The 12,260-nt window shown below is 41.6% G+C and overlaps 1 protein-coding gene across 2 annotated transcripts; it reads right to left on the minus strand.

Annotated features, from left to right (window-relative positions):
• Nucleotides 1-14: 14 nt before the first annotated feature.
• On the minus strand, nucleotides 15-9,232 carry wsb2 (WD repeat and SOCS box containing 2). Of its 2 annotated transcripts, XM_036144111.1 has the most exons (9): nucleotides 8,752-9,232; nucleotides 8,427-8,595; nucleotides 7,210-7,418; nucleotides 6,978-7,109; nucleotides 6,589-6,689; nucleotides 3,090-3,286; nucleotides 2,894-2,983; nucleotides 2,679-2,795; nucleotides 368-581 (listed from the first exon to the last, which is right to left on the minus strand). In XM_036144111.1, exons 1-9 carry the CDS (start codon nucleotides 8,777-8,779, stop codon nucleotides 368-370), a joined length of 1,257 nt encoding a protein of 418 aa, XP_036000004.1. In that variant the 5' UTR covers nucleotides 8,780-9,232. The 2 variants fall into 2 exon arrangements, with proteins under 2 accessions (XP_036000003.1, XP_036000004.1); XM_036144110.1 differs by lacking the exon at nucleotides 8,752-9,232 and having other exon boundaries at nucleotides 15-581; nucleotides 8,427-8,644.
• Nucleotides 9,233-12,260: the final 3,028 nt, after the last annotated feature.

Below are 12,260 nucleotides of genomic sequence, written 5' to 3' on the forward strand. Positions count from 1 at the left end.
GGGTGTTTTTTTTCTTTTTTCATCTGTTTAATAAAACTTTCTTTAATTCCAGTTTGGGGTTATCTCATTAACAATTAACATGTGCAAATTAAGCAGCGTCAAATCTGCTCTTTAATACCACAGGGATTAGAAAGGTTATGTACAGTTCCTATACACACACACACACACAATAAATTAGCGGTATAAAATTGTAATATTCAAGTCACGTGAACATTTATGCATCTTATTTAAAGTGGTAGTGCAATAAATGAAGTCCCTTTTGTGCCTCTAAAGCAAGATTACAATTAAGACGGTTTAAACCTATCTCCTGGGGGTAAACAGAAAGGCATTTTTGTTAAAAGTTATCTGAGTTATCGGTTAGTCCTGTTTAACTCTCCCAGTCCTCTTCGTCTGACGAGCAGCAGGTCTTGAGGCGCTCGGGGATGTTCCTGTAGGTGAGGTACTCGAGGATCCTTTTGGGGAGCGGCAGCGCCTCGATCTGGTGCGTGGAGACAGAGTGACGCATGATGGAGCGGCACAGGTGGCACAAGCTGGGGACCGTCCTGGGCGTCCTCCAGAACCTCACGTGGCCGTCCCTGGTCCTGCCAGAGGAGACAGATCTTCCCAGGTTAGGGCTGCAGTTTAGGTGCTGTGATAAAAGGATTTACCTTTTTTTTTTTTTTTCCATGCTTAAATGTTTCAGATCAAGCACCTTTTGTTATTTTACACAAATGACCTGAGCACAAAATGCTGCTTTTGAATGTTTTAGGCAAAGTAGCTTTCCAAACCCAGCTGGCTCTATGTAAAAATGTCATCGCCCTCCTTGTTAAATCATGAATTAACTGATATTAGCCACATCTTTTTTTTTTACCTCAACTCCACTAGCCTTACCCAGATCAGATGTCCTCCAGGTCTCGAGAATCAGGAAATCCACTAAATCTGACATGAAATACACTAAAAGATCTCAAAAAGCATCACGGCTCAATGGAAAGAAATGCAAGAACAAAAGAGGAAACCGTCATTAACAATAGGGCTGGGCGATATGGGTTAAAAAATAAATATCCGATTTTATCATACGAAATCCGATTAATTGATTTTTTTTCCTCCTATTTGTTTCATAAAAAGAAATTAAAGACATTATTTTAAAACCTTGCTTTTATGTCAAGTATTTCGTCAGGGAGTTGACCTGAATTCAAAGTGCAACTAAAAACAAGCTGTGAAACATGCTTGTAAAACAAGATGGCAGCCGTGCCATTATAAACAATGAAAATATAACAAAACATTTGCTGCTAGTGGTATTACACATTGAGCTAAGAACAGGCTTCACTGCACTTGTGAACTTCAAACTAAGTTAAAAAAGTAAATAAGTAAATGAAGTACCTCGTATTATGGTAAAAAAAAAAAAAAAAAGTTTCTACTTAACAATATTTTGCTTAAACATATATTCAGCATCACATGCTGTTCATCACATGTTGTTCTCTTCATGGAAACCCAATGAGTGTATTGGCAAAATAAAATCCAGATTTTCCAAAAATGAAATCTTAAAGAATTGTAAAGTCAAATTAATCGATTAAATTGATTTATCGCCCAGCCCTAATTAACAGCTATAAACGTTATCCACAAATGGTAAAAACACGGATGACCGGTGAACCTTCACCGGGGGGGGGGGAGCAGATCAATGGCTCACCAATAAAAGAACAACATCTAAAGAACTGCAGACCTCAGTTGCCTCTGATAAGGCCACCTTCAGGATAAGCCTGAACTGGTAACGCATGAATCTGTTCTGTTTCCGACGTAAATAAATCAATATTTTAAAGTCTGCAGGACAGTTATTAGACATTTGACCTCAGCCTGGTTGTGCTTTATACTGGGTGGACAGAGCAAAAAAATGAATATCTAAAGAATCTAAAGAGTAACATTTTCATCACACAGCAATGTCCCTTGATTTGCAGATGTCCTTGTTGCTCAGCTAACTGTATGCATTTGTATTTATTTGCATGAGTAACGCTAAGCTGAGATATGGAAATCCAGGTTCCTGCACTTTCGACATTCCTCCTCCCCCCCCATCTAATTTTTTTTTTTTTGGCTCCTATTAGGATTTCCCAAGAAAAGAAAGTTTACAACCTTTTTGAAACAGAGTTACTTCTCTGGTACCGTCATACCAAGGGCTACCAGTTCTGACCTTTAAACTAGAAGTGTCAGAGCTCACCTTAACTTTCTGAAAATCAAACAATTTTAATGTTTTTTTTTTTAATATTGTAATTTATATTTATAGATAAAATCATGATTAACTAACCCTAACCCACAGGCATCGTGTTGGTGACCTCTGCTCTACATCATTCAGCTTGACGCTTTAAAGCCTGATACAGGTAATTGTGAGGAAACTTAATATTTAAAAAAAAAAAAAAATTGGTTGCTTTAAAAAAATAAATCTTCCAGCTTTCAGATTTTCTTTGTATTATAATTGATACATTAGACCAAAAATAGTATTTTCCTCGTGTCTTCAGCATTTTTTATAAAAGGGTGTGTAAAATATATTAATTTGCATGTTATAAATTGTATGCTCAGAAAAAATCCTGACTTTGTTGAAGAGGTAGAGGTCTCAAATATTTGGAGTTATAGCGTTACAGTACCAGGACGTCATAATCTCTACATCTACAAGCAGCAAGCTAGGCGTTTGAATTTCATTGTGGTCTTACCCTGTTGCAATCACGCCCCCTTGTGGATGGTAGTTGCAGCACAGGCCACTGGAGTCTCTGTCTCTCTTCGTCTGCATTGCCATATGTCTCTCTCCGGGCTCCCAGATCCTCAGAGCTCTGCGCAAACACAACATCCAGCGTCCAATTAATCATGCTATCTACAATCACGCGCTTAATAATAATAATAAAAAAAAAAAAAACGACAAACTACTTGCCTGTCATCGGTCACAATTGCCAAATGCAGACCATCCGGGGAGAACTGTATTGCAGATATCTGGTTTTGCCCGTAATCTTCAAAGTAATCCCTGTGGGGGGTAAAAAAAAAAAAGCAGCAGAAGTGTGGAACTGCACCTTACAGGCAAACGAAGCAGAAGACGACAAGGAGAAGAAAAAACAACAAAATAAACTCACGCCAGAGTGGCCAGTTTCTCGGCGGTGTAGGGATCCCAAAGGTCGATCCACCAGCTGGAGCCGCTGAAGGCCGCGGTGGCGAGAACCGCTCCGTCTGGAGAGAAGTCGCAGGAGGACAGGAGGCACAGCTTCTTGTTGGTCCCCCCCGTCAGGTTCCTGATAAACGTGTACGAGCGCAGACTCCACAGGCACACCATCTGGTCGAGGTGAGATGAGGACGGGTTAACGGCTCTTGTCTGCCTCACCGGTTTCCTATCCGTGGGAATCTCCGTATGAACTGCTGTGCAGCAGAATCCAGTAACCTGATTCTGGGACGCTTTCTGGCTTTGTCAGCACGGCCTGCTGATTCTAGTGAGGGTCACCGCGAGCCCTCGGAGCCGTGGGTCACTAAAGCAACAGCTGAGAATGTGTCAAGTTGTCTCTACCCTGCTGCTCCTGGTGAAAGGAACAAAAACACCGAACTCCCCCGGCTGTCCTCGGACAACGCAGGAGCGGAGAATCGTAAAGGCCGCCTGCTCAGGAGCAACAAATGGGGCCAAATAGTTTTCACAGGCGCCTCCGTGAGCCTCGGGAAGCCAAGTGGGGAAAAAAGCAAGTAAATATCAGCTGAGATATCAGGAAGAGAACCAGTTTCCAGACACCTGAAGGCTCAGGTGTTCTGGGAGTGGGAAACCACAGGTATACAGGTTCTGTGTCCTAGGGATGAATATGTTTTGGGGGGATAAATAAGAGCATCAATTTATGCAGGAAAATGCTGGTTGAAGCTGGTGAGAGAGCGCCATCACCCAGTAAAACGAGGTTGCGTAGCAACATGGGCTGAAGAGCCACTCGGCGAGGAAGAAGCCACCAGTTTTCAAACGCACACGGGGACAAAGATAAAAAAAATTAACATGTCTTGTGGTCAGATGAAGCTAAAAATTGAGGTTTTGGGTAACAAAGGCCGTTGCTGCTTAACCCTTTTAAAAGATATATAGTCACGTTTATATGCCTAGAGCAAAAAGACCAAAATCCAGTTGATGATGATACAGGTAATTGTGAGGAAACTTCCCATTTTTTTTAAAGCAAATCTTTTTTGGTTGCTTTAAAAAAAGAAAGGAAAAATAAAATGTCAGGATTTCAAATTTTCCTTGTATCATAATTGATACATTCACCAATTTTATTTCCTCATGTTTTTTGTACTTTAATCTAGGGTGTGTAAAATATATTAATTGGAATGTTTTAAATTAAATATTAAGACAATTTCTGACTTTGTTTAAGAGCCAGAGGTGTCTGAGATATTTATATAAAAAAATAAATATAAGAAGAAATAATCATACTTTTGGAGTAATAGGGTTACAGAGAAAAAATTAGAAGCCCGAGAACACCCTCGAGCATCATGTGGAAATATTTAGCCGCTGCTGCTGGGACTGGTTCATTTCACAAAATATGTTATATGAGGAGGAAAATGGAAACTTTGGGTGGAAGTATTGGAAGAAAAAAAAAATCTCAAACAGCCAAGAGGGCAAATCACAGATGGGTCTTCCAAAAGGACAATGACCCTAGGCAGAGCACCAAATTAGTTACAAAGTGACACAAAGACAACAAATTGAATGTTTTTGACAAGCCGTCACAAAGCCCTGATCTTGGTTCTATTTAAAAAAACAAAAAAACATTGTTGGCGCAGCTGAAATGTGCCTGCAAGCAAGGTGACCTACGATCCTGACTCTGTTATACAAGCTCCGTCAGAGGCAGAGGACAACTGACCAAAATTCAACCATCAGGTCTTTTTATAACAGTGCATGGAAACATTGCTGTTTTCCTTTAAAGTTGTGCATCCTAAGGTAGTTCAGTCAGCTTTGTTACCGTGAGCCATGAAGACATGCAAAAAAACAAATACAGTATTTTTCAGACTATAAGGCGCTTAAAATCCTTAAATCTTCCAAAGAACTGATGGTGCGCCTTATATATTATCACTGTTGTGCTTACTGACCGATTTTATGTGGTACAATGCGCTCAAAAATCAGTTGAAATGTGTAAGTATGACTTGTTGGTTAGCAACAAAGCCGCTCCGCTCAATGGATATTTGGAGCGTTATGGTACACTGTGTCACTACCTGATAGGACCCCTGAGCTGTCTACAAGACTGCCTGACTGTAATGTCTAAACTAGAAGTGCATTCATGTAAAGGCCCCCCACATACTCGGGTGTAATTCACTCCACGGAGGTCCGTGCGTACTCGAGGCGGACTCTGCGCTTACAGGTACGTGTCGGAGGCAAGAAGTCTTTACATCAAGCTCAGCTAGCTAATCGCACATTTTACCATCCGTTCCGCCGCTTCGTCCCACTAGAAGAAAGTCTGGGAATTGTAGGAATTTGCCACAAGAAATGTGGAGAGCAGTACGCTCGACTATGAAGGGTAAAACGTTCAGAGAGACAGCGCAGAGTCCACCAGTCTAACCGTACGCCCGAGTATGTGAGAGCCTTTAGGCAGCCCGCACCCGGAGTACGGAGTATGCGCTAGCAACAATAAACCTAGTAATTAAATATAAAAGTTCAGTTTATTTGGGCTTTTTGTTAGAAACAGGGCAGTGTAGTCCAGCTACTCTGTCCTCCCAACAGGAGAAAGCTGTATACAGGGTTCCCTCGGGTCCTTGAAATCCTTGAAAGTTTGTGAATCTGAAAAAAATAAATTCAAGGCCCTTGAAAGTTCTTGAAAACAGCCAAAAAACACCTTGTCCTTGAAAGTCCTTGAATTTTTTTGTGGGGTTGAAAGTTCACACGGATGACGACTCATGTGTCATTATTTTACTACCACACGATCTTTTGAAATTATGTTGATTCCGCAGACTTTTAATTTGTAAAAGTACGTTCACTCTTCTTCGTTAGTTGGTAGGCTACGGTTTAGGCCTACGTGCGTCCAATAGGTTACATTCACACAGTGTTGCCAACTCAGCGACTTTTCAGAGTCAAAGTCAAAAACTAGCTTAATCAAAGATGAAGGTAAGTGAAACAAATTGATATAATTCTGAACATCTCAATGCTGCACTTTTTTCCACTAAATTCCATGAAACGGTAGGTTAATGTACATCTTATATGTAATGTAGTGTGGCATAGCCATCTACTGTGGATATAAATGTAGGCTATGAATATGATCAATATCAATGTAGGCTATAAATTAAGTCCACTTTCTTGCATTGCTTCTGACCCAACAACTTCTATGCCGTTTAGTGTTTTATTGAATTTGCATTATATTAAAATATGATAACCTATTCAGCGGTCACAGTAGGTAAATGCCGCCACGTGTGGTCCTTGAATTTGAGGAAATTGGTCCTTGAAAGTCCTTTAAAAGTCCTTGAATTTGATGTTCACCAAGGTGTGGGAACCCTGTGTATACGTGAGGGGGCGGAGTGATATTACACACTTGGGAAGAATATTTAGTGCGCCTTATGGTCCGGAAAATATCCTTTCAGATTCCCCTGTATGCAAATGTGGGTATTGATCTAAAAACATCAACGACTCACTCTGTCAAACCTGCCAACGGAGGCGATCATGCTGCAGTCGGACGAGACGCAGCAGCAGCTGATCCAGTCTTTGTGGCCAGAGAGCACCTGCACGTTTTTACCTGCAACACAGAGAGGAGGAACGTAACTGAGCTCGTCTGCACTGAACAGAGAGTCGTACCTGCGGAAAAGTACACTACGTGATCCCTTCATAGGAGAGAGAGAGACAGAGAAAAGGGAACACGAGTCCCTGAAGGGAACATGAGGCGCGGATGAAACGGAGCAGAAGTAATGACGTGAGGTAGCAGTAGGTGGCAAAGCGTTAGGATCCTTTTTTTTTTTCTTTCAAAAACGCCTAAAAACAACCGGCATCCTGCCTTTGCTCAGCGGGGAGGTTTTCACTGTCTTACCTTTGCGAGCCAGGTCCCAAACCCTCAACGTCTTGTCCCGAGAAGACGAGACGAGCGTGAGGGAGCCGTTCTGTGGAAAGAACAGATTCCTGACGACTCCCTCGTGGCCGTGGAGATCAAAAACGGCGTTGCCTGCAAAAACGGAGAGCGCGCCGTTAAATGCCGGCCTACATATTTGCTCCGTTTGGCTCGACGCGACACAGATTTACCCAGAACTCGCACGGCCCCTCACCTGTCAACACGTTCCAGACCTTGATCACCCCGTTCTCCAGGCCGGTGGCCAGGAGCAGGGTGCTTTTCCCCTTCGATCCTTGGGCCGGTTTAGTCGGAGGTGCCGCCGCCGCTGATCTGGGGGGCCTGGGTCCGAAGGCCAGCCCCCACACCGGGTGGCCACAGCTGAAGCTCTTGTCCGCTCGGTCCGTCTCTCCATCCTGGCCCTCTCTGTGGGCGAGAGCAGAATCAAGTAGTCAGATACCGAATGTAGGCGGTGTGCAGCGAGGCTGTTTTTTTTTTTTTGTTTTTAGTTGCTTCTGTTGCTAATGATGTACGGGGGAAAGTGTGACATTCCACTTCTGTTGTTTTTAGATCTAATAACGCCCGCTTTGATGCTCCTAGATGGGCGCCGTCAAAGTTATTTCAACCTGATTTGTTAGAATTTTGACTCCAAGATGTAGTGTTTTGTAAAAATCTTGCTCAACACAACATATAATGAGGACAAGGCAGGAAAAGTACTTTGCTGTCTGGGAAAAAAAAAACAAAAACAAGAGTGGGGTTGGAAATGGTTCCATTTAGGCGCAGAGAGGGAGGAATTTTTTTTTTTTATTTTTTTAAGGGAAAGCGTACCAAGATGTGATTGTGGGGTCCAAAGAGTTGGATCTAATTAAAATACTCATGGGAACACTGGTCAGAGAAAAGCATTCATCAATAGTCGTGACTAAACATGTGAATTGATTGAGAGGGTGGGCAGATCAATAGTCTGAAAAAGGGGTATTTACTGCCGATCGATTTTTTTTAAGTATAAAAGAAACACTAAACAGAAATAAAACTAAAAAACAGATACGAATAACTTATTTCAGTAATTGTAGAGCGTGGACCATCAGATTCACTGTGAAAGTATTATCTAGGCTAATTTACAACAAGTCATCTGCAAACGGTCCAATTTTTAAAATGCCACATTCGCACATCTTTAAAACAAAATCAGCTGCTTTAATGTGTAAATTAATTTATGGTTTGCATAAAAAAAAAACACTGAGCATCCACGCAGCGTTTCCGAGCACAATTACACCAATTTAAAAAAAAACAACAAAAAAACAACAAAAAAAAACGTAAAAGCTGGCAGTCACCGGAGCGTTAAGCGACACCGCTTAACGACGTTGACCTGACGCCAGAATGTCCCAGGGGACCCTGAATGCACCCTGGCGGGGGGAATTACGTGCAGGTGAAACCTACTCGGAGTCGAGAGGCCAGGCGACCACCCACACGATGCCGTGTCCCATCGACCAGGCGAACCAGGCTCCGTCCGGGGAGAAGTCCACGCTCCACGTCTCGCATCCCGCCAGGTCCAGCAGCGACGGAGGCCGCCTGGTCTTCAGCTCCAGGAGGAGCGCGGGGTCCGGCGCTGGGGGGACATGGAGAACGGGGACATGATCGGGGTTTGGCAGACTCATGTCTGGCAGGTCCTCTCCTCTCCTCTCCTTATCCCGGAGGTCTCCGGAGGAGCGCTGCCGTGGTGACGGAGCGCCGCTCGGAGACCCATTCACAAATCAACACTTACACGTCGGCTTGCTTTCCGTAGAGCACATCCTTGTTCCCTCCTTCACATCCTTCGCCTCAAGGCTGCACTTGTAGCCTGGGCTCTCCTTCCCATCCACTCCAAAACAAAAACAAAAAAAAAAGAAGAAGAAGAAGCCGGGAGGACCAGCTGCTCTCCTCGCGCACACACCGGGACGCCCTCCCTGGTGATTTCAGACCTTCGCTATGTAGAAAAACGGAGAAGCGAGACGTTCAGCTGCGCTTCGGACGCCTGAGTCACTTTGCGCCGCTGGCTGCGAGCGTCGCTCAACGTGGTCACGTTTGCTCTCGTTACGTAAAACTCGGAGCTGAAGCCTTGACCACACCTCCCCAGAGAGCGTTAAAAAAAAACATCCCTTCAACCTTTTGTTTACCGCCCTGTCACTCTTTTTAAGTGGGGAGTTTGTTGTTTCCGACACGTTTAATTTGCACGTGAACTTCACGCAAACAGCCGAAAGCAAACGAGCCGAACATGAGAAGTAGAAACTCTTAAATCAGGTCACTGAGAGCTTCTGCGTCACGCGAAGGGCTACCTGTGTTGACCTTTGATCTGCTAGAGTTAGAGCTCACCTGAACGTTATGTAATATAAACATGTTTTTAATGCTTTTGTTATTTCTTTAATCTATGTAAATACAAATATGATGCCTACATCATCTACAAAAGGAAGGGAAACTGAATAAAATTACATGCAGCTCACTGGAGGGTTGGGCTATTTTATTTTATTTTATTGAATAGTCACATGTTGGTGACCCCTGCCTTAAAGGGTGCAGCATATTTATTGTTGAAAAGCTGATTAATTTCAAACTGAAACACATTATATAGATTAATTGCCCGCATGCTGTTATCAAGCCTCTATTTATGTGCAGATTTTCTAACTGGAGCTAGTAAAAACACATTAAGATTACAATATTAAATCAGACCACCCTACACATTAGACAAAGCAATGTAGATTTGATGAAAATTCTGTTTTATACCTGCTTAAAGATTAGCATTTTTAACAGTTTTTATCTTTGTTACTGAAAAGTGCTATATAAATAAAAACCTGCCTTGCGTCATCTGACAAACAAGCCCGATCCCCTTAGCAATAAGTACTTTATTCAAGTGTATTATGTGTTTACTTATTTTATACTTAAAATGAGGCAGTGTACTTGAAGTGTACTTTGTATGAACTATTCATATACGTAATAGTATAGTGAAGTATATTTGACTCATACTGAAAAGTATAAACCGAAGTCAAGTTTATTTGTGTTGCGCATTTAAGCAGCAAGGCAGTTAAAAAAAGGCAGTTTTTATGAAAACATAAAAACACCATAAACACGTTGAAACGGTCACTGGTTGTTGAAAACATCAATACACTACGTTAATACTGAGACGTATGCTCAGGGTTGGACGGTATAGGGGAAAAAAACATATTGATAAAACAGAAATCCTATTGATATTAATTATTAATAAATTCAAAAAAATATATTTTAATTGCAGCCCTGGCTGTTTGTTGCTGTTCCTTAGCGACCTATTTTTAGATAAATAATACAAACTCTGAATTCAAACTTTTTACCAAGGTGCAATAATTAAAAAAAGAAAAAAAAAGAACACGCGCTCTCTGAACTCTTTGAAGGGGGCGGGGCTTGGTGACAGAGCGTTCCAGGGTCTGCGTTGTGATTGGTTGGGAGGATGTAATGACTAATGTTATTCTACATGGCTAGAATGCACAAGGAAGAAAAATTGTTCATCTGTTGAACTTTTTATTGACCTTTTTTTTATCTATCATCGATATATATTATTATTGAATTATCATCCAACCCTACTTATGCTTAAATATACAGCACTTAATGTAATTAACTTCAAATATAGTACTTTTTGCTAAGGGAACATAATATACTCTATGCATACATCCATTGTGTATACCATTTATCTGTGCCGGGGTGTGGGGGTGGTTGGAGCCTTATCTCCAGCAGTCCGGCCACATGTGGGGTGCACCCATCACACGGCAACACTGGACAAACAGTTGTGCACGCGCACACACACTAAGGGCGATGTGGAGAGACAGTCATGACAGCGGGAGGAAGCTGGAGTACCCAGAGAGAACCCACACAGCCATAGGGAGAACATGCTAACTCCATGAAGATATTTAATTTACTGAATCTGACTATAAATGAACTTAACCTTTAATCTCACTGGCATGAAATCAAGCTAAACTTGTTCTCTTCAGGTCAGTTTGTGGTACCAACAATATTTAGATTTGTTAAAATGCAGAATATTAAGAGATCTTTTTTTAACTACTTTATTTACCAAAGTGTCCTTTAAGCTTTATGAGTTTTAACAAACATTATTTTGTCCTTCCACAAGCTTCACAATAATTTGGTGAATTTTTGCTACTGTAGAACTGGTTTAACTTATTAAGATTTGTAGGCCTCCTTGTTCGCACATTTTTTATTTTAGCTCAACCCACACATTACCTACACTTAGACTTAGACAACTGTATTTGTCATTTTGTATGCACAGAGTGCATACAGAACGAAATTTCGTTTGCAGGACTGAGATCAGTGCTTTATGACGTCCTCTTCAAAATATTGACTTTGCTGTCCTTTATAAAAGAATTGGCATTGAGACGCTGCTTCAGTATTTCCACTAATCGTTCATCCCTCATGATGCCTTCTGTGTGCTGTGCAGCAGATCTTACGGGTGTTTTTGCAATATCTCAGATACGGTCACATTAATTACGCTTTCCATACAGGAACACTGCAGAGATTAATCAGAGTTCCGTTGTTGTGCCGTCTTTTGAGCTATAAACTCTTGCTGAGCTTTATTGGATAACTTAACAGACGCGTTATGAGAGAGGAAATAAAGAATTGTGGGGTGGGACTCCTTCTTGGCGTTTAGCCTTAAAGTCTGATTTTGAATTTAGAGACACTGTGTTGACCCACGTCAATAAAAGGCCTTTGATTTAATTCTAGGTCGAACAGAGATGCCTGATCTGAGGAAGTAAGACATTTCCGTAACGATTAGGAGTTTATGGAGAAGGAGGAGGAATTAAAATGGATTCTATGTTGGCCTAAGAGTCAACATTAAGACCCTTTGACTTGAAGAGTTTGATCTAACTGAAGCAGCTGCATTCTAAACAAGTTGATGTCAACTTATCTTTAGAATAAAATTAAAACGTAACCTTGGCATTAATACATAAAACTTTTATTTTTTTAATTAATCTCAGCACAGAAGAGAGCAACGGCTAGTGTGGAAGAATCTCTGCCTGTTAATATTAACTCCAAGCATCTCGATATGGTGTCGTTTGAACATGATGGCTGTAAACGCATAAATTACTGAAAAAAAAACGTTCCCTTGTTGTAATTTGATTATGGGGAAATAATTGATTGTGAAGGATTAAACTGCTGTCACAGTTCAATGCTCTTAGACAGATGCCTCAGTTTTCATTTTCCTCTTTTTCCTTTTGTTTCATAAACCAGCTGGTACGGAGCCAGGCTGCACAGTCGGCA

This window comes from Fundulus heteroclitus, chromosome 12 (genome assembly GCF_011125445.2).
Source record: "Fundulus heteroclitus isolate FHET01 chromosome 12, MU-UCD_Fhet_4.1, whole genome shotgun sequence".
Lineage (NCBI taxonomy): Eukaryota > Metazoa > Chordata > Actinopteri > Cyprinodontiformes > Fundulidae > Fundulus > Fundulus heteroclitus.